At 47.3% G+C, this 27,629-nt stretch overlaps 3 protein-coding genes across 3 annotated transcripts; 1 reads left to right on the top strand and 2 right to left on the bottom strand.

Annotated features, from left to right (window-relative positions):
- Positions 1–7,926: 7,926 nt before the first annotated feature.
- On the bottom strand, positions 7,927–10,678 carry GLTPD2 (glycolipid transfer protein domain containing 2). Its single transcript, XM_058559934.1, is given in 3 exon segments — positions 7,927–8,710; positions 8,807–8,973; positions 9,235–10,678. Coding segments are annotated over 3 exon segments (984 nt in total). The 5' UTR covers positions 9,514–10,678; the 3' UTR covers positions 7,927–8,172.
- Positions 10,679–11,202: 524 nt separating this feature from the next.
- VMO1 (vitelline membrane outer layer 1 homolog) lies at positions 11,203–12,558 on the top strand. The gene is made up of 3 exons (XM_058559935.1): positions 11,203–11,650; positions 11,759–11,874; positions 12,156–12,558. Exons 1-3 carry the CDS (start codon positions 11,465–11,467, stop codon positions 12,451–12,453), a joined length of 600 nt encoding a protein of 199 aa, XP_058415918.1. The 5' UTR covers positions 11,203–11,464; the 3' UTR covers positions 12,454–12,558.
- A 785-nt stretch (positions 12,559–13,343) lies between these two features.
- Positions 13,344–19,351, bottom strand: TM4SF5 (transmembrane 4 L six family member 5). Its single transcript, XM_058559936.1, has 4 exons — positions 19,181–19,351; positions 14,425–14,505; positions 13,907–14,043; positions 13,344–13,679 (listed from the first exon to the last, which is right to left on the bottom strand). Exons 1-4 carry the CDS (start codon positions 19,349–19,351, stop codon positions 13,472–13,474), a joined length of 597 nt encoding a protein of 198 aa, XP_058415919.1. The 3' UTR covers positions 13,344–13,471.
- Between the last annotated feature and the right edge of the window lie 8,278 nt (positions 19,352–27,629).

Genomic DNA, 27,629 nt, shown 5'->3' with positions numbered 1-27,629 from the left:
AAAATTGGGTTATCTTTTTATTGTTGAATTGTAGGAGTTCTTTTTATAGTCTAGATACTAGATCTTTATCAGATATATGATTTGCAAATATTTTCTCCCATTCTGTGGATTCTTTTCACTTCTTTCATTGCTGTCCTTCGAAGCACAAAAGTTTTAAATTTTGATGAAGTCCAATTTATCTGTTTTTCTTTTGGTTGCTTGTGCTTTTGATGTTGTAGCTAAGAAACCAGTGCCTATGGGCCGGCCCGTGGCTTAGCAGTTAAGAGCGCCCGCTCCGCTACTGGCGAACCGGGTTCAGATCCCGTGCGTGCACCGACGCACCGCTTCTCCGGCCATGCTGAAGCGGCGTCCCACGTACAGCAACTGGGAGGATGTGCAACTATGACATACAACTATCTGCTGGGGCTTTGGGGAAAAAAAAAAATAGGAGAAGGATTGGCAATAGATGTTAGCTCAGAGCCGGTCTTCCTCAGCAAAAAGAGGAGGATTGGCATGGATGTTAGCTCAGGGCTGATCTTCCTCACAAAAAAAAAAAAAAAGAAACCAGTGCCTAATCCCAGACCACAGAGATTTACATCTATGTTATCTTTCCTTTTTTTTTTTTTTCTTGTGAGGAAGATCAGCCCTGAGCTAACACCTGTTGCCAATCCTCCTCTTTGCTGAGGAAGACTGGCCCTGGGCTAACATTTGTGCCTATCTTCCTCTACTTTGTATGGGACGTGGCCACAGCATGGCTTGACAAGCGGTGCATCAGTCCGCACCCTGGATCTAAACCTGCAAACCCCGGGCCTGCTGAAGTGGAGTTCATGCACTTAACCACTACACCATAGGCCAGCCCCTATGTTTTCTTCTGTGAGTTTTATAGTTTTTTTGTGTGTGTGTGAGGAAGATCAGCCCTGAGCTAACATCCATGCCAATCCTCCTCTTTTTGCTGAGGAAGACTGGCCCTGGGCTAACATCCATGCCCATCTTCCTCCACTTGATGTGGGACGCCGCCACAGCTTGGCCTGACGAGTGGTGCGTCGGTGCACGCCTGGGATCTGAACCCCGGCCACCAGCAGCAGAGCGCGTGCACTTAACCACTAGGACACAGGGCCGGCACCTCAGTTTTATAGTTTTAGTTCTTACATTTTTAGGTCTATGATCCATTTTGAGTTAATGTTTATATATGATGTGAAATAGGGGCCCAAATTCATTCTTTTGCTTGTGGATATCCAGTTGTCCCAGCACCATTTGTTGAAAAGACTATTCTTTCCCTTTTGAATGTCTTGGCACCCTTGTCAAAAATTGATGATGGTGTATAATCCTTTTTATATGTGATTTGCTAGTATTTTGTTGAAGATTTTTTGCATCTCTATTCATACAATATATTGGTCTGTAGGGTCTTTTTTCCCTTGTCATGTCTTTGGTATCAGGGTAATACTGGCCTCATAGCATGAGTAGGGAAGTGTTCCCTCCTCTTCTATTTTTGTAAGAGTTTGTGAAGGATTTGCATGAATTTTTCTTTAAACATTTGTTAGAATTCATCTGTAAAAACATCTGGTCCTGGGCTTTTCTTTGTGGGAAGTTTTTTTGATTACTAACTCAATTTCTTTATTAGTTATAGATCTAGTCAAATTTTCTGTTTATTCTTGGGTCAGTTTTGGTAGTTTATGTTTTTCTAGGAATTTGTCCATTTCATTTAGATTATTTAATTTGTTGGCACACAATTGTTTATGGTATTCCCTTATAATCCTTTTTATTTTTGTAATATTGGTAGTAATGTTCCCTCTTTCCTTCTTTTTTTTTTTTTTGTGAGGAAGATTAGCCCTGAGCTAACACCTGTTGCCAATCCTCCTCTTTTTTGCTGAGGAAGATTGGCACTGGGCTAACATCCGTACCCATCCTCCTCTACTTTATGTGGGATGCCTGCCACAGCGTGGCTTGATGAGTGGTGCATAGGTCAGTGCCTGGGATCCAAACCTGGGAATCCTGGGCCGCCAGAAGTGGAGTGCGTGAGCTTAACCACTACGCCACCGGGCCAGCCCCTCATTCTTAATTTTAGTAATTTGAGTCTTCTCTCTTTTTTTCTTGGTCAGTCTAGCTAAAGGTTTGTCAATTTTGTTGATCTTTTCAAAAAGCCAACTTTTGGTTTAGTTGATTCTTTCTATTGTTTTTCTATTTCATTTATTTCCACTCTGATCTTTATTAATTCCTTCCTTCTGCTTTCTTTAGGTTTAGTTTGCTCTTCTTTTTCTGGTTTCTCAAGGTGGAAGGTTAAGTGACTGATTCGAGATCTTTCTTCACTTTTATTTTATTTATTTATTTTTTCTTTTTTTTACTGTGAAATTTTTGTTGTACATTATTGTTTATCAGTCACCATATAAGTTCATCCCTCCACCCCTTGTGCCCACCCCCCACCCCCCAGCCCCTGGTAAGCACCAAACAGTTCTATCTGTGCGTGTGTTGGTTTATCTTCCACATATGAGTGAAGTCATGCCTGTTTGTCTTTCTCTTTCTGGCTTATTTCACTTAACATAATACCCTCCAGGTCCATCCATGTTGTTGCAAATGGGACGATTTTGTCTTTCTTTATGGCTGAGTAGTATTCCATGGTATATATATATATATATATATATATATATATATATATATATATATACCACATCTTCTTTATCCAATCATCAGGCGAGGGACACTTGGGTTGCTTCCACGTCTTGGCTATAGTGAATAATGCTGCAAAGAACATAGGGGTGCATAAGCCTCTTTGGATTGTTAATTTCAGGTTCGTTGGGTAGATTCCCAGTAGTGGGATAGCGGGATCATAAGGTATTTCTATTTTTAATTTTTTGAGGAATCTCCATACTGTTTTCCATAGAGGCTGTACCAGTTTGCATTCCCACCAGCAGCGGATTAGGGTTCCCATTTCTCCACAGCTTCTCCAGCATTTGTTGCTTTTTGTCTTGGTGATTATAGCTATTCTAATGGGTGTAAGGTGATATCTTAGTGTGGTTTTGATTTGCATTTCCCTGATGACTAGTGATGTTGAACATCTTTTCATGTGCCTATTGGCCATCTGTATATCTTCTTTGGAGAAGTGTCTGTTCATTTCCTCTGCCCATTTTTTGATGGGGTTGTTTGTTTTTTTGTTATTCAGTTGTGTGAGTTCTTTATATATTATGGAGATTAATCCCTTGTCAGATATATGGTTTGCAAATATTTTTTCCCAGCTGGTGGGTTCCCTATTCATTTTGATCCTGGTTTCATTTGCCTTGTAGAATCTCTTTAATCTGATGAAGTCCCACTTGTTTATTTTTTCTTTTGTTTCCCTTGTCTGAGGAGACATGGAATTCAAGAAGATCCCTTTATGGCTGATGGCGAGTAGTGTACTACCTACATTTTCCTCCAGGAGTTTTATAGTTTCAGGTCTCACCTTCAGGTCTTTGATCCATTTTGAGTTAATTTTTGTGTATGGTGAAAGAAGGTGGTCTACTTTCATTCTTTTTTTTTTTTTCTGAGGAAGACTGGCTCTGAGCTAACATCTATTGCCAATCCTCTTCCTTTTTTTTTCCCCCAAAGCCCCAGTACATAGTTACATGTCGTAGTTCACATCCTTCTAGTTGCTGTATGTGGGATGCGGCCTCAGCATGGCTGGAGAAGCGGTGCGTGGGTGCGCGTGGGATCGAACCTGGGCCACCAATAGCGGAGCGTGTGCGCTTAACCGCTAAGCCACGGGGCCGGCCCTCTACTTTCATTCTTTTGCAAGTGGCTGTCCAGTTTTCCCAGCACCATTTATTGAAGAGACTTTCCTTTCTCCACTGTATATCTTTAGCTCCTTTGTCAAAGATTAGCTGCCCATAGATATGAGGTTTTATTTCTGGACTTTCAATTCTGTTCCATTGATCTGTGTGTCTGTTTTTGTACCAGTACCATGCTGTTTTAATTACTATCGCTTTGTAGTATGTTTTGAAGTCAGGGATTGTGATGCCTCCAGCCTTGTTCTTCTTTTTCAGGATTGCTTTAGCTATACGGGGTCTTTTTTTGCACCATATGAATGTTAGTATTCTTTGTTCTATTTCTGTGAAGAATGTCCTTGGGATTCTGATTGGGATTGCATTGAATCTGTAGATTGCTTTAGGTAGTATGGACATTTTAACTATGTTTATTCTGCCAATCCAAGTGCATGGAATATTTTTCCATTTCTTTATGTCATCATTGATTTCGCTTAATAATGTCTTATAGTTTTCATTGTATAGGTCTTTCACTTCCTTGGTTAAATTTACTCCTAAATATTTTATTCTTTTTGTTGCAATTGTAAATGGGATTGTCTTCTTGAGTTCTCTTTCTGTTAGTTCGTTGTTGGTATATAGAAATGCAACTGATTTCTGTAAGTTGATTTTGTACCCTGCTGTAGTTGTTGATTATTTCTAATAGTTTTCCAATGGATTCTTTAGGGTTTTCTATATATAAGATCATGTCATCTGCAAACAGCGAGAGTTTCACTTCTTCATTGCCTATTTGGATTCCTTTTATTCCTTTTTCTTGCCTAATTGCTCTGGCCAGAACCTCCAGTACTTTGTTGAATAAGAGTGGTGAGAGTGGACACCCTTGTCTTGTCCCTGTTTTCATCTTTCTTCACTTTTATTTATTTTATTTATTTTTTAAAATTAATTAATTTATTTATTTTTTCCCCCCAAAGCCCCAGTAGATAGTTGTATGTCATAGATGCACATCCTTCTAGTTGCTGTATGTGGGATGCGGCCTCAGCATGGCCAGAGAAGCGGCGTGTCGGTGTGCACCCGGGATCCGAACCCGGGCCGCCAGCAGCGGAGCGAGCGTGCCTAACCGCTAAGCCACGGGGCGGCCCGTTCACTTTTAATATAAGCATTTACAGCTACAGATTTCCCTCTGAGCAGTGCTTATTCTGCATCCCTAAATTTTGGTATGTTTTGTTTTCATTTTCACTCATCTCAAAATATTTTCCTTGTGATTTCTCCTTTGACCCATTGGTTTTTTAAGAGTGTGTTGTTTAATTCCCACATATTTGTGAAGTTCCTAAATTCCCTTCTGTTATCAATTTCTAATTTCATCCATTTTAGTTGGAGAATTTTATGACTTCAATCTTTTTAAATTTATTGAGACTTTTTTGTGGCCTAACATATGGTCTATCCTGGAGAATGTCACATGTGAACTTGAGAAGATTGCATATTTTGCTGTTGTTGTGTGGAGTGGTCCTCCTATGAATCTGCCATACTCTTTCTATGAACTGAAGCTGGAGCTGGGTTTTTGGGTTTTTTTTGTTTTGTTTTTGGTAAGGAAGATTGTCCCTGAGCTAACATCTGTGCCAGTCTTCCTCCACTTTGTATGTGGGATGCCGCCACAGCATGGCTTGATGAGCAGTGTGTAAGTCCATGCCCAGGATCCAAACCTGCGAACCCGGGGCCACTGAAGCAGAGTGTGCAAACTTAACCACTACACCACTGAGCCGGCCCCTGGAGCTGCTTTTTTGAATGGAAAATGCGATCCAGACAATCCCCTGCTTAAAATTAACTCTTGAGATAAAGTCCCATCTCTGTAACATAGTTTATAAGGCCCTTCATGAACTTGCTCCTGCCCACCTGTCCAGAATCACATCTCCTTTTTTCTTTTTAATTTTTTATTGTAGTAAAATGTAAATAATACAACATAAAATAAAATTTAGCATTTTAACCATTTTTGGTGTATAATTCAGGAGCATGAAGTACATTTACCTTGTTGTGCAACCCCCTCTTTTCTTTTTGACACTCTGGGCTCCAGCCATCTGAACTATTTTTAGTGCTCATAGATTCATTCAACAAAAAGCTATTGAATGTCTAGTAGGTGCCAGGCACTGTTTAAGGCATTGGAGGTACATGGAACAAAACGGACAGAAATTCCTAGCCACGTGGAGCTTACATCTATTGCAGGAGACAAAAAACCAAAGCAAATAAGTACAATATACAGTATGTTAGACCGCGAATCATACTAACAAGAAAAACAAAGTAGGGAAGGGAGATAGGAAGTGTGTGTGTGTTGTGAAATTTTAGAAAGAATAATCAGGGAAGGTCTGACAGGAGACATTTGAATAAAGACCAGAAGGAAATAAGGAGGGAAGTCATTTGTCTATTTGGGGAAAGAGCATTCTCGACAGAGAGAAGAGCGAGTGCAAAGTTCCTGAAGCTGGATCATGCCTGACAAGTTGAATGCATATTGAGGAGGTCAATATGGCTAGTAGAGAGTCAGATCACATAGGACCATTACGAAGCTTTTCATCATTCTCAACTGAAAATATGGTCCAGAGAATTTCCTGCTTGAATTAAAAAAACCATTTCATCTGAGTGCAATAGGAAGCCATTGGAAGGGAAGTGACATGATAGGATGTACATTTTTTTGTGTGTGTGAGGAAGATCAGCCCTGAGCTAACATGCATGCCAATCCTTCTTTTTTTTTTTTTTTGCTGAGGAAGACTGGCCCTGAGCTAACATCCGTGCCCATCTTCCTTTTTTTTTTCTTTTTTCCCCAAAGCACCAGTAGACAGTTGCACGTCATAATTGCACACCCTTCTAGTTGCTGCATGTGGGACACTGCCACAGCATGGCCTGACAAGCGGTGTGTCGGTGCGTGCCTGGTATCCAAACCCAGGCCGCCAGCAGAGGAGCGCATGCACTTAACCACTACGCCACGGGGCCGGCCCCAGGATGTACATTTTAAAGGCTCACTTTGGGGGCTGGCCCCCTGGCATAGTGGTTAAGTGCCCATGCTCCCCTACTGGCGGCCCGGGGTTCGGATCCCGAGCGCGCACCGAGGCACTACTTGTCCGGCCATGCTGAGGCCGCGTCCCACATACAGCAACTAGAAGGATGTGCAACTACGACATACAACTATCTACTGGGGCTTTGGGGAGAAAAAAGGGGAAAAAAAGGAGGAGGATTGGCAATAGATGTTAGCTCAGGGCCCGTCTTCCTCAGCAAAAAGAGGAGGATTGGCATGGATGTTAGCTCAGGGCTGATGAGGATTGGCATGGATGTTAGCTCAGGGCTGATCTTCCTCACACACACACACACACACACAAGAACCATTAAAAAAAAAAAGAGGCTATTGCAACAATCCAGGTGATAAAGTTGGCTTGACAAGGGTGGTAGCCGTGGAGATAGTGGGAAATGGTCAAATTCTGACAGATTGGATGTGAGTAGGATGAAAGAGAAACAGAAGGGTCTGGATGACTGCAAAGTTTTTGTCTTAAGGACCTGGAAGAATGGAATTGTCATTTACTGAGCTAGCAAAGACTATGAAGGGAGTATTTTGGGAGGAGAGGGTATTAGAAGCTGTTTGGGACATGTTAAGTTTGCTATGCCTAGTTGAAATCCAAGTGGAGATGTCAAATAAGGAAGTTTTTATATAGGATTCTGGAGTCCAGGAGAAAGTGGGTTGGAGTTATAATCTGGGAGTTAATGAAATGGCCAGGCTCTTGCATGTTCACTATTATTGTGGGAGTGGCCAAGGAGTCATTTAATAAACATACATTATTGAGCTGAGCGTCTGCTTGGTGTGAGGCATGGTGCACAGGTTTTAGGGATGGATAGTTGACAGGAGAGGGTGCCATTTATTCAGAGAGACAGGGAGCACAAGAAGAAGTGCAGTTCTGGGAAGAGGTGAGTGCATCCGTGTTGGACGTGTTGCATTTGCGGTGTCTGTGGAGGTGTCCCGGAAAGAATTGGCTTTATGGGGGCTGGAGCCCAGGGGACGGCTCTGGGCTGGTGACTTGGCATGTAGTTGGCAACTGAAGCCATAGGAACGGTCGAAATAGGCCAGGGGGAGCATGAGTCTCTCTGCTGCCGGGAACAGGGATGACACATCTTCCCACATTCATTTTTTTCTGTTTCCCTTAAGCGTCTGCCGTCATCACACAAAACGCCCTAAATAGACGGCTACCAAAAATTACTTTTTATTCCCCACAGCTCCTCCCTTATTTCCAATACTGCAGATAGAGGGAGGAGCTCAAAAACCACCCCCGCCGGGGGCGGGCTTTCCGGGGCGACGACGTCACAACAGGGGCGCGTTATCAGGCGGTCCCGCCCCCTGGCGCTGGAAGCCGGTGCTGAGGGCTCCGCCCCGAGCTGCGCTGACCCCGCCCCAGGGCGCTCCTTTCCTCGCCAGTCCCGGCAGCGGCTGCCCTCAGGCCAGCTGGAGCAGGCCGCGTTCGGCCAACAAGGCCTGGGTACGGTTGCAGACATCCTCCAGGGTGCCTGCGGCCCGGGCCAGCGCGGCCCGGGCCTCCGCCTCTCTGGTTCCCGGACATGCCAACTCCAGCAAGCGGCCGCGACCCGGGAAGGCGAGGAATGCGAGGCGGGCGGCCTGGCGGATGAGCCAGGGGTGGTGCGGCGCCAGGGCCATGTTGTAGGCGTCGCTGCACTGAACGCCGGCGTCCGGGCCTCCGAGCGTCCCGGTCGCCACCCGGTGGAGGCAGAGCTGGGACCAGTGTAGCGCACGGTGCAGCAAGAGCATCGTTCGTGAGCCCGAGGACTTGGCCGGGTCTCGGGGGGCGATCCCAGGCCGCTCCAGAAGTCCCGCCCGCCGCTCCCACGCCAGCATGGCCGCCAGCGACGTGTAGTGCGCGGCATCTGGGCCATGCACCCGAGCCTCCAGGGCTGTCACTTTAATGAAGGCCTCGCTTGTGGCGAAGGCGAAGATGGAGCCGAGCGGAGTTAGGAACCTGTGTGTTTGGTGGTGGGAAGAGTGAGATGGTTTGAGAGAGGGCGATGGAGCCACAAGGGGGCGGGGACTGGACTGGGGGTGGGAGACCACTCACCTGACTAGTTCCCTCCATCCTGCCACGTACTGCGACAACTCCACATCCCTTTCGGGGTTCACACTGGCGCGGAACAGCCTCATCATGCGGCCCAGCATCCCCTGGGGGCCCAGACACTGAGGCTCTTCCCGCTCCGGGGTCTCCAGGGGTCCCGAGTGTTGCCGAACCTGGAGAGGGAGCTATGAGGGGAAGGGGGCGGGAGCAGAACCCCTAGCCTGCTGGGCCTCCTTGCTGGGCAGTCCGATTGGGCTCTGAAGAAACTATTCCCAAGGTCTAGCTGATGTCTCTCCTGCTGTACTCTCAGCTTCTGACAGGAGAGGGGGAACGAGAAGGAGGACCTGCCCTTCACCAGATCCCCAGCCTGGCTCCACTTTCCTCTGTTCAGACTCCCACCTGGAGCTCCAAGTCCCAGACCTGCTTGACCATACCTGGAAAGGCGGCGGTCCCTCGGGAATGCAGGACTGCGCTCCGGATCGGCAGCCTGAGAGGGCGCCTGGGGAGAGGCGAGGCGGAGCGGAGAGGGCGTCAGGAGGGGACTTAGGTCCCAAGGGCCTGGATTCTTGGGTTCCTGCCCGAGTAGGTGAGGGAAGGGTCTACTTACGGAGCCTCTGAGCACTGAGATAAAGCAGCAGCAGCGTGAAGATAGTGAGAAGAATTGCACGGTGGAACCAGCGCCACGGGACCTGCGGAGGCAGCACGACCCTCATGGCTGCTGCTGGGACCACTGCCCGTAGCCAGTCCTTTTCTCTCCGCCTCCAGGAGGGGAGAGAAGCCCGCGGTGCCCTGGGGTGCTAAGAGTTAATAATTAACCTACTAAGGCCCCTTCCTCTGTGCCCTTTGCCCCTGAGGGCAGCATCCCAGGGGTGAGGGACTGGATGAAGGGGATTTGGGGGATTCGAGAGATGACACGTCTCTGCATTTCCCTTTCCTGTAGGGCCAGGTTGTAGTAAGAGGCAGCCTGGGTATTAGGAAGAGAGGCTGGGGTCAGAACCAACTCCCCCACTGATCAATGGTGTGGGCCCTAAGTTAACTCTGGGCTTGAGTTCCCTCCACTGTAAATTGAGGATAATAATGGGTACTTTGCAAGCCTCATGTGAGGATTAGATGATAATGTGTGTGCAAACACTTCAAATGGAAAAGCTTACCACAATTGCACCATAAATCTTACCTATTAAGTTCAAGCACGGGCCACCTGGGATGCAGGGAACACCCACTTGTAAATTCTCTATCCTATCCCCAGGGGGCCTTGTCTTGATCTGGATGCATGATCTCTCGATTATGTACTTTAGGCTTTATCCTTTTACATTTTTGTGGTTTAACTTTTGAAACTCCAAATTAGTTCCTCAATCATTCATCAAACCAGCCTTTATTAACTACTTCCACGTCCCAGGCCCTGACCTAGGCCTCAGGAGACAAAAGTGCCTTCACAGAGCTCAAGGTCCATTGGAAAAGTTTATTTATCATCTGTTTCCCCCACTGGAATGTGAGCTCTGATGAAGACAGGGTCCTTGTTTTTCTTGGTTGCTGCTCTATTTACACACTCAGAATATTGCCTGGGCCAAAATACATTATTGCTAAATAAATATTTATTGAATGAACAAAGGAATATGTATGAGGGGCAGGCAAATCAGGGGTGGTGTTCCCCATGACAAATTTGAGCCACTTTTTTTGTTTGTTTTTGCAAATTAGGAGTCCACCTGGTGGTCATGGAGGGGAAAACATTCAGGGAAAGTATACAAACAATGGGAGCAACGAAGAAACAGCATCTCCTGTTCTCATTCCCCTGTCCATAAACTTCTTAGAATTGTTCCTGCCTCTGTGTATGTTTTCTTCTGGGAGGGAAGGGGTATCCCAGATTCTCAAGGCGTCAGGGTCCCAATCGCTAAGAAAATCCTTCCAAACTGCCACAGTTTGTAGATTCTTGCCCTGTCTCTCTCTTTTTTTTTTTATAATTTTATTTATTTATTTATTTTCCCCCCAAAGCCCCAGCAGATAGTTGTATGTCATAGTTGCACATCCTTCTAGTTGCTGTATGTGGGACGTGGCCTCAGCATGGCCGGAGAAGAGGTGGGTTGGTGCGCGCCCGGGATCTGAACCCCGGCCGCCAGCAGCGGAGCGCGCGCACTTAACAGCTAAACTATGGGCCGGCCCCTTGCCCTATCTGTCTCTGATACTCCCTCACATCCTGGAGGTCCCTGGGGTTGCTCCTGACCAATCCTGTCCAGTGGGATTCTGGAGCCATCACTCCCATCCCTAGCTTTGGGCTCCCCATTTCCCAGTGTTGGAATGTTTCCTGGCTTGCTGACTGTGACCTTAGGCAAGTCGCTTGCCATTTCTAAACCCCAGTTCCCTCATCTGCAGAATAAGCAGGGTAATTTCCACTTCCAATGCCTGCACAAAGCTAACCACAATTCGTGGCCTATAAGTAAAGGTTCAGTAGGTGGTGGTTACTTCAACTTGTTGCCTCTCACTGCCCCCACTCCTCTGGCTCTGGGAGCCTCTGTCACTCTGAGCAGACAATCGAGTCTGCAGGGCTCCAGAGGTGGATTAGTTTCGAGTGTCACTTAATCCAGGTGGCCCTTCTGTAATCGGAGCCCCTCGTAGGGGCAGAGGTGGTATAAACCTTCGAAATCGGCCCAGGCTCACAGAGGCTGCGGGATGGAGCCGGTCGCAGGAGCCAACCTGCTGCTGCTGCTGTGGGCCACGTGCTGCGGATGTGCACGAACAGACGGGATGAGACGCTACACGTCGGTCATCAAGGTGACCAACGGAGGCCCTTGGGGTGACTGGGCCCAGTCAGAGATGTGTCCTGTCGGATTCTTCGCCAGCGGGTTCTCGCTCAAGGTGGGGGCTCAGGCCTGGGTCTCGGAGGGGACGGAGATGCGCGGGACCCCAGAGCAGAGGATGGCAGTCTTCTGACTCGTCCTTACTCCGCCTCTCCTCGCCGCCCAGGTGGAGCCCCCACAAGACTTGTTTGGCGACAACACGGCTCTGAACGGGATCCGGCTGCATTGCAAGCGAGGAAATTCCAAGGGCAACACGCAAGTGGTGGAGTCCGAGTCTGGAAGGTGGGGGTCGGGGGCGAAAAATCCCCTAGAGTGGGGTTATGCCCCTCACTCCCTGTTGCACACACACCCTCCCTGCAGGCAGGTTCCTCCACAGCTGTGGGGCAGTTTAGATCTGGAGAGTGGGTGGAAGACCTCCCCTCTGCACCTGAGTGGAGGTCAGGTGATTAGACCTAAACCACCCTGGTCGTGTGGCACCTAGCTGGGAAGTGCCAAGGGCTGGGTCGGGCTGGAGGTGGGTAGGGGGCGCCCGCAGAGCCAGCGCGTCTCCCCTTCCCTCGCAGGTGGGGCGCGTGGAGTAAGCCGCTGTGGTGTCCCGGCGGCGGCTTCCTTGTGGCTTTTTCGCTTCGCGTGGAGGCACCCCAGGACCTTGGGGACGACACAGCTGCGAACAACGTGCGCTTCCGCTGCTCCAAAGGCGCGGTGCTGGCGGGGCGTGGCCTGGCCTGGGGAGACTATGGAGCCTGGAGCAACGCATGCCCTAAAGGCGTGTGCGGCTTGCAGACCAAGATCGAACCGCCTAGAAACATCCTCGATGACACCGCGCTTAACGACGTGCGCTTTTTCTGCTGCCAAAGTTGACAGTGTAGCCACCCTCTGCTTGGCCCCCAGCCTAGTCCCACCTCCCGCTAGTAAAGCTTCTCTGCCTTGGCTTTGGTTTCTCTTAAGGTGGAGGTGGGGGTAGTGGAGGGCGGGGGAGACTGCCTCTCCTTGTCTTCCTCCTAACCTCGCATGGGGCCAGGCCCAAGCTTGAGTTTGGCCTCAGGAGTCCTTGACAGGCTACTGAAAGTTAAAGACCCATAGTCCAGAAAAACTCAAACACAATTTTGCCTACAAGTTAAGGAAGTCCCTGACTCTCTGAGGGCATCCGGCAGACACACTGCCCCCATTAAGAGCCCACGTTGTTTCCTTTTTTTTTTTTAAAGATTTTATTTATTTATTCCCCCCAAAGCCCCAGTAGATAGTTGTATGTCATAGCTGTACATTCTTCTAGTTGCTGTATGTGTGACGCGGCCTCAGCATGGCCAGAGAAGCGGTGTGTCGGTGTGCGCCCAGGATCCGAACTTGGGCCGCCAGCAGCAGAGCCCACGCACTTAACCACTAAGCCACGGGGCCGGCCCAAATTATATTCTTGAAACAAATGAAAAGAAAGCTTCAGTATATATCTATCCCACTACAAACTTGTTTTTAAAAAGCGCTTATCACCAACTGAAATAATCTATTGCCCCTTCTTTTAAAATTGCCCATCTTCCACTCCTGGAATGTTGAGAGCACAGAACTTGCCTATCTTGTTTACCGCTGTATTTCTAGCGCACACTAAGAGCTCACTATTTGTTAAGAAAATAAGTGGGGTGCAGGGGCCCCAAACACGAGAGCTCCAAGTCCCGGTGTACAGAGGCATCAGACACTCCTCGCAGAGGACACAATCTGAGACGTGCAAGAGAGCTCAAAACAGTTTATTCAAGGGCGGGGGGCAGCCGGGGGTGGGGCGGGGAGCCGGAGCGGGGGGCGTCCAGGAGCAAGCAGGGGGAGCCTCAGTGAGGGGCGTCCTGCGGAAAAGAGAAAGTGAGGACGCAGCCAGGGAGCAAGTAGGTGCCCTCTACAAATCCACCCCACGCCGTCCCACCTCCTTCCTGCAATCGCCACAGAAGACACCAACGGTCGCGTTCACCACCTGCACCCCACACAGCACGATCTCCAGGCACGAGGCAGCCACCAGCAGCGAAAAGAGTGTCACATTCCAGCAGACCACACCGGGCGGCTCCTCGCACAGACCCCACAGGGTGCGGTTGAGCAGGTAAGAGCCTCTGTGGGCGGGGCAGGGCCAGGTGAGAGAGGGAGGTCAAGCAGAGTGCCCCCCCCCCCCGTTCACCGCCCCGCGCACGCGCGCAGGGGCACTCGCAGAAGGCTCGTTTGGCCCACGTGGAGGAAGTTCTCTCCAAGGCTAGACCGGCCGCGGTTTCATGGTCCACGTGAGACGGGGAGGTGGGGAGACGCAGAGAATGGAGGGGCGGTAATACAGGCTAAGCCTTACAGGGTCTCTTCGAAGTGGTAATCCCACGTGCCGCTCATTAAGCATTTGGGTCCAGTTCGGAGTGCGGCTCCGGATACCGAGAGGCAGTAGATGGCACCAAGCACTCCGAACGCCGAGGAGAAGACTGAGCGCAGCATCTGAAGGCCGAGTGGAAGGAAAGGCGAGTAGGGCCAACCCCCCTCCATTCGTGGGCCGACCGCGCCTAGCTTCGCCCCCCAACCTATCGCCCTCGTCTGGAGTCGCATTAGAAGTACACTTCCCGTCAAATCCCGGGGCTTGCAGTTCCCCTAATCCTAAGAGCCGGAGGCTGTGGAGGTTCGTGGGGGGGTAGTCCTCTCTGGTCAGGCGCACTGAGGCCTAAGATTTGCGGGTGGGAGGGAGGGTGACGTGGAGCCTGGGACTCTGCAGAGGAGCTCGTGTAGCTAGGAATTCTGTAGAGTGGGCCGTGGCTTTAGGTGTGGCTCTTCGAGCACCTGTTCCGAGACCGATCCTGAATCCAGTTTTAGTTTGGATCTTACCCGGCAGCGATTTCCACAGCAGCCTGCACCGCAGCAGCCCTTGCCCCCTGCCCGAACGGCTGCGATTCCCGGACACAGTACCTAGGGGAGGAGAGTCAGTGTGATAGCGAGTCTCCCCGATCCCCAAGACCTTACTTGCAGCAGTGCCTACCTCCTCCTGGAAGCTGCCTGTGATGCCCTCATCCCTTTGGACTATAGGAAGACCTTATCTCTACTTCTTCTGGAGCTCTGTCGGGCTTGACCTTAATTTATCGTTATTTATGTGCCTGCTTATCTCTGTCCAGACTGTAGCCTCCAGTAGTGTAGGGCCCAATATCATTATATCCCCCATAAATCTTGGCACATAGTAGGTGCCCAATGAACGCGAGTCAGGTGGCTTGGGTTTTTTTTTTTTAATAATTTTATTTATTTATTTTTACCCCCAAAACCCCAGCAGATAGCTGTATGCCATAGTTGCACATCCTTCTAGTTGCTGTATGTGGGACGCGGCCTCAGCATGGCCGGAGAAGCGGTGCGTCGGTGCGCGCCTGGGATCCGAACCCCGGCCGCCAGCAGCGGAGCGCGCGCACCCAACCGCTAAGCCACGGGCCAGCCCGGGAGGCTTGGGTTTAATGTCACCTTTGTGCTCACTTCACACTCCATGAATTGATTCATCTCTCTGGGTCTGTTTTGTCTTTTGTAAAATGAGTCCACAACATCTACCTTACAGGGCTGTTCTCAGGATTTAATGAAACAACAGGTTGACTTGATGTCCAGACTGGCTCAGAGTAAATGCTCGATAGCTATAAATTCCCTCAGCAGCAGGAAGAAATAGTGGTGTTGGAGTGTCTGGTGAGCTGGGATTATAGTGCAGAGTGGAGGAGGAGTGGAGGAGTTAGTGAATGCTCTGATGGGAAGTGTGGGAATCCCCAAGATACAGCCCTGATCCTCTTTTTCTTTCTCCCTGTGGCCTTCCTCACAGAGCCCATCCCCTGCCAGGGCATCACCTGCTCCCTCTAACAATAGTTGCCTCCTAAATTGATGCCTTGAGATTCAAATCTAACTGCCTGAAGGATAAGTTCATTTGAATGTCTTGATTTTAGCTCAGATTTAGCCAGCCTCATACTGACCTCACAATTTATTCCCCCAATTCATCTCTCTTTGAGTTTCTGGTCTCCATCAGTGGAAATATCCTTCAGGTCACTCAGGCTGGAAAAACTGAATCCTCCACACCCAGCCAGACCTCAAGTCCTTGCAACTTTTCCTTCAATGGCTCTTGAATCTGTCAGTCCTTTCTTCTCCACCGTCAATCCATAATCATCTCCCATGAGGATGATGTTCTCAACCTCCCTACTAGATTTCTGTATCTCTTGCCCCATGCCGCTCCATCCTACATTGCTACCATCAGATTAAACTTAGCTTTCAATTGGTGTTTTTCCTGTTCAAATCCTTTAGGGTCTCCTCAAAGAGTAGCCCATCAAGACTGAACTCTAGGAAGGCGTTTGAGGCTTCTCACTTTAGCTTCAGCCTTATCTTTGCTGCACAAGGCCTGGTTCTTTGCCCATCTCCCATCTCTGGAATTCCACAGCTGTCTTGACCTTTGCTTTCCTGTGTGTCTTGTCCAGCACACACCATACAAGGCTGCATTTTGTTCTTCTCCAGGGGAAGGGCTGAGAGTTTTAGTTGTATCATCCACAGCAACCTCACAGAAACACCTGTAGAGTTGAATGGACTTTCCAATGGACACTCTCTCTCCTCTTCCGTGTCTCAGGGCAGGTCTAGGACCAGTGCTGACCCCCTTGCTTAGCCTCTCTAGTTAGGTCACTTACTGGGAAGCTCCTGGATCCAAAGACACCTAGAATTTGGATTTACCTTTTTTGTTGTTGTTGAGGAAGGTGGCCCCGAGCCAACATCTGTGCCCATCTTCCTCCACTTTGTATACGGGACGCTGCCACAGCATGGCTTGATGAGTGGTGTGTAGGTCTGCGCTCAGGATCTGAACCCGTGAACCCCGGGGCCACTGAAGGAGAACACGCAAACTTTACCACTATGCCACCAGGCCAGCCCCTAGATTTACTATTTTTAAATGATCTACCTGTTTGAGATTTTTACTTTTTTAGTCAAAGTATTTGTTTCCTTTTGTTGTCCGAGCTTCTCTGCCTCGCTCTCTGCCATCTACTCATCTTAGTGAAAAGAGAAGGGCCATTGTAAATGCAGGAGGAAAAATTGAGTTTGTAGCTTGAATCCGCTTACTTTTCTCCATCTCCATGGCCACTGGCCTACTCCAAGTCACTATCCTCTCTCCTGGACAACTGCAGTGACCTCAGTTTCGTCTTTCTGCATCCACGGCTGACCTCCTACTATCCATTCTCCACACAGCAGCCAGAGGGATCTTCTTAAATCCAATAGAGTGTGGAGCAACTAGAACTCTCATACTTTGCTGATGGGGATGAAATTGGTATAAGAACTTTAGAAAACTATTTGGCAATACCTGTCAGCACTGAATATTTGCACACCTTAAGAATCAGCAATTTTATTCCTGGGTATACATCCAAAAGAAATGCAAATATATGTTCACCTACAGACATTAACAGGAATGTTTATAGCAGTATTATTTGTAATAAACCCAAGTCGGAAACTATCAAATGTCCATCAGCAGTAGAAAGTTTAAATACCCTGTGGTATTTTCACACAATGGAATGCATAAGAAATAATAAACTACAACTACACATAATAATATGGATGAATCTCACAAACCTAACATTGAGCTAAAGAAGCCAGACACAAAAGTGTCCATACAGTACAATTCCATTTATATGAAGTGGGAAACAGGCAACTAATTGACAAGGTACAAGTCAGGGTAGTGCGGACCCTTGTTGGTGGGGGGTAGTGCTTGGTGTGGGAGGCATGTCTGGGATTCTGGGTGCTGAGTACATGGGTGTGCTCACTTTGTAAAAAGTCATTGAGCTGTAGACTAAGGATCTGAGCACTTGTCTGGATGACTTCAATAAAAAGTTCAAAAAAATTTTTTTTTAATTCCAAAAAAGTTTAAAAAGTCCTTCAATAGTTTTCTGTTGTACTTGTGATAAAATGCAGATTCCTCGCTGTGGCTTTCTGCACAGGCTCTGGTTCTGCCCACCTCAGCTTTCATTTCATGAAATCCCCGCTGCACTGGCCGTCCAGTCCTCAGCTGTGCGAGCCTGTTCCTGCCTCAGGCTCTGTACTTGCCTGTGCCCCTGTCTGCAGTGCTGATTCCTTCTTTTGGTCCTTAGGGTCTTGGTTCAGACATCACCTCATCACCTCATCGAGGCCTTCCTTGAAAACAATGTAAAAGGTGGCCTCCCACCTTAGCCTAGGAGCTCTTTATGACGGCACCCTGCTTTGTTTTCTTGATGATACCTGCTCCTATCTGAAATCGTCTTGCTCATTTACATACTTTGTTCATTCACTGACTATTAATCGAGTGCCTGTTAATTGCAAGGCACCGATCTAGGCACCTGGCACACAGCAGCCCACAAAACAGGCAGTCCTTGCTCTCACAGGGCTTACATTCTTGCTTCCTTGATACTGTGTGTTTCCCTGGCGGGAACACCAGTTTCGGGCAGAGCAGGGACCTTGCCTGTGTGCCCATGGTGTAGCATGGACTGAGTGAGTACATTTCAGAAAGCCTTCTCAAGAATGGCTCTGGGCATGGTGGCGGGAGGAAGGAGCACGTTGGGAGGGCATCCTCAGGGGTCTCCTGGAAACACACTGGTTAGATGGTGGGGGGATGGGGTGGTTTAGGCTGGAGGATGGGTGGTGCGAGGCGACACTGGGTGAGTGAGTAGGCCTGGGAGGAGTGTGACATCTCAGAGAGAGTTGAGGTCAGAGGGATGGAAAATCCAACAGCAATGAATCCATGAGGGAGGGGGAGTAGGAGAAAAGATCCCAGAGGGTAAGAGGTGATTGTTGGATAAAGGAGAAGAGGTGTGACCAGTGAAAGAGAGGGAAAATGAGACCTCTCCAACCCTCCTGAGAAGTGGGGAACCATACGTAGTAGATCTTTTGTCTTCATCCCATGAAGACATTAAACTAGCTTGACCTTCCAAAACTTCCCTTAAATGGGGAGGGAGTTGGAGGATGGGGGTCAGGAAGTCCAGGAAATCTGTGTCTTCCCTTCCCCTACTTCTCCTGACAGATCCTATTCTCCAGAAAGATGTGGGGGCACCTTCTCTGCCATGCTGACCTAGGTTCTGAGTTTATCCTTAGCGCCAAGCACAGAGTGGGCATCCAGAAATGTGGGCTGAGAGTGAATGGACATGGAGGTGGGGGAGGGTGACAAGAGCTGATAAGCAGAATAACTGATCTGCGACATTGCTCCCTGGTTCCAGACATTGTCCCTGCACCCCAGCCCCATGCCCATTATTATCTTGCCCTGATAAGCTCCCACATAACCAGCTGCTCCTTCTGCAGGTTCCCAGCATCTGCTCAGCAGTGGGGGTGGTGAGGGGCAGGTAGGACATACTCCCTACCCAGAAGGGAAGTTGTTTAGAGCAGTGAGCCTCCCTTTCTTCTTGTTCCCCTCAGACACTCAGCTCAGGACCCTGTGGCCCCTCCAGGAACTTTCCAGAGTGCTCAATGTTTGGGGGCAGGTTGGGAGTGCTCCAGGTTCCCACCACACCACTGCCATCCCTTCCCAGGCAGCCGTCCTTTGCCCTCTCTCCGAGTCCCTCCTGTTCAGAACCCCATAGAATGGCGCCCAGCCCGCTGGTCTGTGCTCCCTCACCAGCTTTCTCACCATCAGGCCCCCGCCGATGAAGCCAGCCATAAGCCAGACTTGCAAGCTGAGGTGGTCGGACCAGGCAGTCTCCCCATTAGGCACCAGCAGGAGGGCGTTGGCCACAATGCAGACCAGGGAAAGGGGGATGAGGGAGAGCCCCACAAAGCGGGCACACTTTCCCGTACACATGGCGAGGCAGCTGGGGAGGACAGGCAGTGAGTGAAAGTGAGCCCTGGTTCCCAGCTCCAGAGGAAAACAAGCCTGGAGTGAGGAGCAAAGGTACAAAGGTCGGGGAAGAGGTGTGGCAGAAACTGGCAGGATCAATGATACCGGGAGAGAGGGAGAGAGGCAGGAGACGGGCAAAGAGGAGGGGAGGTGAAGGGAAGGATGCGGTAGAGGAGGTGGGGGAGCCTGACACACAGAGGAAGTTGCCTGGGGTCAGTGTGTTCTTCCTCTTTTTCTGCACACACCTCTCCATAGCCCCTCTGTTGGCTCCTTACCTGCTCTGTGACTTAGCCAAGCCCCTTAATATCTCTAAGTCTCAGTACCCTCAGCTGTGTAAAGGGTACAGTGATGCCACTTGGCTTGTGGGCTGGTTGTGAGGATTAAATGGGACGACGTGAGAAGTGTTTTGTAAACCAGGATGCACTAAGCAGATGTATGGTGGCCTCATTGTTTCTGTTAGTCTCACGGGGAGGGTTCTTCCTGGAAAGAAACTAAGAAGATGGTAGTGGACATTCGTTGTCCTTTCATTTCTTCTTTTTGATATTTGTTTATCAAACCCTCCTCTGGTTGAGGCCACTGCCTGTCTCTCAGGGTGGGCTCTGGACTGAGGCCTGATTGCTTAGAGCATTCCATCCCCTGACCTCTGTGTCTGATTCAGCGATGGCCACATGATCCAAGCCAGTTTCGTGAGAATCAATTTCTGGTTTTTGTTGTTGACAATCTGAGGTCAAAGAAGTTCTGTTTTTGTTGGGGTGCTGATGTTGCTGGTGGCATATTGTCGTCACGAGGGAGGGTCTTCCTGTCGGAGAGTGAAGTCAATCCAGAGGAAAGAACAACCGAGAGATGGAGAGAGACTAAGTCTTGATGACATCATTGAACTTGCAGATCCAGCGATGCCTGAAGCCTGATCATTCCTTGGAAAATTTTGATTATGTAAACCAGTTAGAGTTGTGTTTCTGTCGACTGCATTGTAGAGAGTCTTTTTGATGCAGAGATTAATTAATTAAGCCCTTGCTGTGGACAGGACCTTGTGCTAGAGACTGTGGGGATTCACAGTTGCATGCATCAGACCCAGACATGGGCCTCCAAAGCAAAAAGGAGAGCGAAGGCCCAAATAGGATGTGGTGGTGCCGTGGAAGAGACGAGGGTGGCAGGAAGTGCTGCGGGACTTCAGAGGGCACGCGATGAGAATGTCACACAGAAAGGGGCATCCAGCCAGTGGCCTCTGTTGTAACTTGTCCCAACAGCCCACTGAAACCACTACAGAGACATGGAAAATGGAGAAAACTTACCGCTCAAAATGAATGCCAGAATCTGGGAGGGATTCCTACTACTTAAAAGACAGAGGAGCTGGATTGAGAAAAATCTATGAAAAATTTACCTCTTGAATCAGAGGATGCCTGAAAAAAAAATACTTTGAACCTCTCCCAACTGTCTGCCTCTGACTCATAGGCAATTATTGTGATAACTGATATTTGGTTTTGCTTCTGTTGTCTTGTTTAATGCTTTAAAAAGATCTCCATGTTGTTTTTGATGTCTCTTTTCATTAAGTTTTCTGCCTCTTTGCATGAAATTTTTTACATTCTCCTGTGTTTTAGAAGGCATATTTTAAATCCTGGTAGCGGTTGCTTGTACATGTTGCAAAAGTATCCTTTAACTTGTCACCCTGCATCTTTCTGAGGAGCCTCAGACTGCCTATCATCCCTGCAGCCTCCTCTGAGGGGTCTGTATAGATGGTTTACCGTGCTTAGCTATATAGCTTATGGCTATATGTCCATGTGATTCTGTGGTAAAAATTGAAAACTATTTGTTCCAATTCTTTAATCCACTGTGCTCTTTGCTATCTCATTTTGTAGTCCCTCCCACCAGAGGTAGATTGTACCTCCCACCGTATGTGCACAATGGAATGTGGGCAGGATCAACAATATCCCAGTTCTGAGCCTAGGCCTTAAGAGGCATTGTGTGTTGCTACTTGACACCTTGTGTCCCATCATTGCCATGGGAAGAACATGCCCAAGTTAGCCCACTGGTAAAAGGGAGGCATAAGATACAGGGGAAAGGCCCAGATCAGCTGTCCCCAACAACCCATTCATGTATGAGTGATATAAATGCTTATATTTTTATGTCACTAAGACTTTGTGGGCTTTTTTGTTCCACAGCAATAGCGGACTGACACAAATCCCATTATCCAGGCCACAGCTGATTGATCCGGGAATGAGTTGCTAACCCAAAGGCAGACATGTAGCCAGAGACCTATGAGGTAGCTTGAGGCGAGAACTCTGCCCAACAGAGCTACCCTCACTGTATGATGACTGAGCAATGAATTGGGTCTTCATTTTTGGGAAACTTGACTGTGAGACAACCTGGGAGAGTCATCAGAGGGAAGGGTGGCCCCAAACTGAGAGAAATATGAAAGCAGAGAGTGAGCAAAAGCCATGAGGCAAGTGGAACCATAAATAAGCAGAAGCCATATGGAAGAGAATTGTGTAGACAAACAGTGCAGGAGGAAGAGGAACAAGGACCAGGAAGCAGAGATGGAGAATTTGGGTCTTAGGTGAAGCAGCTGAAAGAGGTTCTGCTGAGTCACCAGGAATAATGTTGAACTGCTAGAACAACCATCATGCCGAATAGTGGGCCTTCCCATTCTAGGCCTGGAGAGGGGATTGATTCAGCCGTTTTCCCAAGGCACAGAGAGTGTGGCAGAGAGCAAGCCACATATTTGTAACAAGTCCATCAATACTGAGTCTGAGAGATGGTACTGCTTTTCAGGATAAATAAAGAGAGAAAAAAGTTCTGTGTGTGGGGTGGTTCACAGGTATTCATTATATTACATTTTATACAATTTGGTATGCATGAAACAGTGTTAATAATGTTAAAAACATTATAAGGATTCTGAAAAATTTTCTCAAAACAAGGGAAGGGGCACATCATCCTGAAGACTGAAAGAAAGAGACAGAACTCTCGAGAAATATTTACTGGAGGCTTTGGAAGGAATTTTCAGGGAGGTTTTCACTAGAATTCTCCTGGAAGTAGGAGCAGAGTATTTGAAGAAAGAAACGGCTGAGATGGAAAGGCGCCAGCATGTACCTGGGGGAGAAAAGAGAGAATTGCATGGAAACTCACAATGCACAAAGAGAACCACGGTATGGATCAGAGGCACTAAAGAACAGATTAGAAGCTGGGACAAAGTGATTGAGGGATGGAGAGGACAAACTGCAGAAAACTCTTGAATTCACAAGAAAAGGACCAAAAGTTTAGGAAAAAGGACCAGCAATTAAAACACTGGAAGAGAAGACGATAGAGAAAACAGACATGTCAGGTAATGTTGAGATGAACAGATGAAGAGATGTCAGAGATGTTGGCTGCTCCCAAAGACAAGAATGGAGCTCGTAGAAGTGACGCCACAGTTAACAACTTTGTACTGGCAGAAAGCTTCCCTGGGCATAGATCCACTTGAGTTAGCAGGGTGAAAGGCGTACTGTACCCCAGGTAAAATATTAAAAGTGAACTGAACCTAGATTCACCCTGACAAAATATGTGAATTAAAAGGCTACCTAGAAAGGAACAAAAGTCAGTCTGGCCTGAGACTTCTCTGCAATACTACATGACAGAAGACAAAGGAGCAATGTCTATAGTTATGACAGGAAAGAAAGGTGACTCAATTATTGTGCATATATCCAAGTTCCTTTTTGTGTGGGAAGGGCAACAGAATTGCATTTCTGAGAATGCTTGGATTTGCAAATACCACTGTGTCTCCTTGTTCTCCTTTTTTTAAAAAAGTATTTTAACTCACAAGAGGTATAGTAAAAGAAAAACTGCAAATTGGGGAAGTCTTGGCAAAACGCTAAATAATTTTCATAAATCCGGTTATGAAACTCAGTGGAAATTTCAACAAAAAAAATCCTTTAAAGAGAAAATACATAAGTTCTAAAAATTATATTAACAGTAGTAAAGATGTCAATTATTTATTGCCTGCCATACCCAGAGTCCATTTTAAGGAAATATATTAGGTAACAGAAAACCCAAGTTTACTGAAACAAAAGGGGAATTTATTGGTTCATGTAATCAAAACATCCAAAGATAGAACTAACTTGCAGGCACAGTCCATGAAAGAAATAATTGAGGGGCCTGGTCCCGTGGCTTAGCGGTTAAGCGCTCGCGTTCTGCTACTGGCGGCCCCGGGTTCGGATCCTGGGTGCGTACCGACGCACCGCCTGTCTGGCCACGCTGAGGTGGCATCCCACATACAGCAACTAGAAGGATGTGCAACTATGACATACAACTATCTGCTGGGGCTTTGGGGGAAAAAAGGAGGAGGATTGGCAATAGATGTTAGCTCAGAGCCGGTCTTCCTCAGCAAAAAGAGGAGGATTAGCATGGATGTTAGCTCAGGGCTGATCTTCCTCAAAAGAAAAAAAAAAGAAATAATTGATAAGCTTCATTAAAATTAAAACATCTGCCCTGTGAAAGACACTGTCAAGAGAATGAGAACAGAAACCACAGACTGGGAGAAAGTATTTGCAAAAGATGTATCTGATAAAGGACTGTTTATGTTTGTATTTTTATCCAAAATATACAAAGAACTCTTAAAACTCAACAATAAGAAAAAACAACCTGATTAAAAAATTGGACGAAAGACCTGAATAGACACCTCACCAAAGAAGATATACAAATGGCAAATAAGCATATGAAGAGATGCTCAACATCATATGTCATCAGGGAAATGCAGATTTCCCTACAACAATGAGATACCATTACACATCTGTTAGAATGGCCAAAATCCAAGACAGTGACAACATCAAATGCTGAAGAAGATGTGGAGCAACAAGAATTCTCATTCATTGCTGTTGGGAATGCAAAATGGTACAGCCACTTTGGAAGAAAGTTTGGCAGTTTCTTAAAAAATCAAACATACTCTTACCATACGACCCAGCATGGTATTTACCCAAGTGAGTTGAAAATTTATGTCCACACAAAAATGTGCACACAGATGTTTATAGCAGCTTTATTCTTGATTTCCAAAACTTGGAAGCAAACAAGGTGTCCTTCAGTAAGTGAATGGATAAACTCTGGTATGTTCAGGCAATAAAATATTGTTTGGCACTAAAAAGAAATGAGCTTTCAAGTCATGAAAAGACATAGAGGAAACTTAAATGAATATTACTAAGTGAAAGAAGCCAATCTGAAAAGGCTACACACTGTAGATTCTAACTATATGACATTCTGGAAAAGGCAAAACTCTGGAGACAGTAAAAAGGTCAGTGTTTGCCAGTGGTTGGGGGATGGGGGAGGGATGAATAGGCAGAGCACAGAGGATTTTTAGGACAGTGAAATTATTCTGTATAATACTATAATGGTGGATCCATGTCATTATACATTTGTCAAAACCCATAGAATGTACAACACCAAGAGTGAACCCTATGTAAACTGTGGACTTTGGGTGATAATGATGTGTCAATGCAGGTTCATTGATTGTAACAAATCTACCACTCTGGTGGGGGTTGTTGATAGTAGGGGAGGCTGTGGGTGTGTGGGTGCAGGGGGAAGTATATGGAACTCTTTGTACTTTCCACTCAATTTTGCTGTGACCCTAAAAGTGCTCTAAAAAAATAAAGTCTATTTTTTAAAAAAGTATCCAAGCTAAGAGAGTAGATCTTAAAAGTTCTCATCACAAGAAAAAAAAATTGTAACTACCTGAGGTAATGGATGTTAACTGAACTTATTTTGGTAATCATTTTGCAATATATACATGTATCAAATCATTATGCTGTACACCTAAAACCTATACAATGTTATATGTCCATTATATCTCAATTAAAAAAAAGTCTCTAAAAAGATTACATTGTACTTTAAAATTGAGACAAAAAGCCAATGATGTATTTAGGAAGTCATAGAAACAAAGTAGTGGGGTGAAAATTTGATGTGAGTGAAGGTGTCAGTTCTGCTGATACCACCTGGTAAAACAAGAGAGCGCCAGGGCCGGCCTGGTGGTATAGCCGTTAAGTTCACGAGCCCCGCTTCGACAGCCCGAGGTTCACAGGTTCAGATCCCGAGTGTGGACCTGTGTACTGCTTGTCAAGCCATGCTGTGCTGGCGTCCCATATAAAGTAGAGGAAGATAAGCACGGATGTTAGCTCAGGGCCAAACTTCCTCACACACACACACACACACACACACACACACACACAAAAAAAGCACTAGCAGTTTGGGAGAAATTCTCAGAGACAATAGTGGAGCACTCTTGAGAAATGCTGCATCACCAGGGCCCCCCCCCCTTTTTTCCCTTTTTCTCCCCAAAGCCCCAGTAGATAGTTGTATGTTCTAGTTGCACATCCTGCTAGTTGCTGTATGTGGGACGCCGCCTCATCATGGCCAGACAAGCGGTGCATTGGTGTGCGCCCAGGATCCAAACCCGGGCCGCCAGTAGAGGAGCCCGAGCCCTTAACCGCTAAGCCACGGGGCCAGCCCCTCACCAGTGCCCTTGATGGCACAGAGGACAGTATTTTTTGGGAAAACACAGACATCTGTAACTCAGTCAGAAAGCAATTTAGGAGAATCAGACTCTGAAGAAACTTTTGGAATATTTTAACCAATTTGTTTTACTAATAGTTTTCATGTATGCACCAGAATGACTTTTTTAAAAGGGTCTAAAAGAGCTTTTAAATTAGCAAAAAATAAAAATTTTAAGTGTTAAGAAAGCATCGTGTTATAATTTAACTGGCAGCATTTTTTCTTAGTGGTACATAAAATAATAGTGTGTGTTACAATTAAGGTGTCTTAGATTCAGTGAAATTCAGTATAGAGCACCCTCTCTGTATTGGCCCAGTTCTGGACCCAGTGGATACAGCACTAAACTTGACAGACACGGTGCCTCCTTGTACTTTATATTATAGTTTGGGGAAACAGGTAATAAACTAGAAATTAGAGACTATGCTAAATTATATGAAGGAAATAGACAGGGTGATGTGATAGAGAGTGGCTGGGGCGGTGGCTGCTCTAGATTGGTAGTTGGGGAACCAGACCCACACTTAGACCTGAGCAGGAGGGGCCCCTCCCTGGCTCTCTGCTTAGTTCAGTGCTTCTCAAACTTGAACTTCATGCAGATCTCCTGGGGATCTTGTTAAAATGCAGGTTTGGATTCAGTAGGGCTGGGGCAGGACCAGAGAGCCTGCATTTCTACCCAGCTCCCAGGTGATGCTGATGTTCCTGTTCCAAGGACCCATTATGGGTAGCAAGGCTGTAGGGGGCCCTGCATATCACAAATACTGAAACGTAAAGCCCCTTTCAGCCTTGTGAGAAAGTTTTTGAAAGTTCAGTAACTCACTGAGCAAATGAGAATTATGAGAGAGGAATGTGCCAGTGGAGTGGATGGGAAGCTGCGAGTGCAGGTGTGTGGGTTGTGACACAGGAGTCTGGGCCCAGAGCAGCTTCTGCTCACCCTGCCCCAGCAGTTCTGGGCTAACCCTCAGACTTGCAGGAGGCGGCCCCAGTCCAGGGAAGAATTTGGCTCCTTTAGTCTCTGGATTGTGAGGAGGTGAGCAGTCTAAGAGTGAATGTGGGCCAGGCCTTGGGCATAGCTTGATTTATACATTAAAATATTTAGACTTCTAGTATGTGGGCTTTCTTTTGTGCCACTGTCCTGGGCCTTACAAATGTCAGCAGTGGGCCTTCAGGATATAATAATAATAATAACTAACATAATAATAATGGCTAACCTGTATGCCAGGCTCTAAGTATTTAACATATATTAACTCCCATAATTCTCATAACAAACCCACGAGGAACTGAAAGGATTATCATCATCCCCGTTTTGCAGATGAGGAAACTGGGATTCACATCCAGGCAGTTTGGCTCCAGGGTCTGTGCTCTTGACCACGATGCTCTGTTGCCTCCACTCAGAGAGGGGAGCCTCTTGGAAGCTACAGGACAGGAGAAGACAGTCACATGATGAGCTGGAGGCAGAGAACATTCTGCGTTGAGGGACAGGCAAATGCTCTCAGGGAGAATAGTTGCATTAAGAGACCGAAGGAGGCCAGTGTGATTAGAATGGGGGAGAGGGGTCCAAGATGAGGGCAGAGACGTAGGCAGCGGCTAGATCATGTAGGGCCTTGTGAGGAGTTTAGAAGCCTTTGGAGGGTTTTAAGCAATGGAGTGACATGATTTTATTTATTTTTAAAAAGATTGTTTTGGGGCCGGCCCTGTGGCATAGCGGTTAAGTGCGCGCGCTCCGCTACTGGCAGCC

This window comes from Diceros bicornis, chromosome 18, assembly GCF_020826845.1.
Source record: "Diceros bicornis minor isolate mBicDic1 chromosome 18, mDicBic1.mat.cur, whole genome shotgun sequence".
Lineage (NCBI taxonomy): Eukaryota > Metazoa > Chordata > Mammalia > Perissodactyla > Rhinocerotidae > Diceros > Diceros bicornis.
The sequence above is the reverse complement of the archived record's forward strand: the minus strand, read 5'-3'. Positions and strand labels throughout refer to the sequence as shown.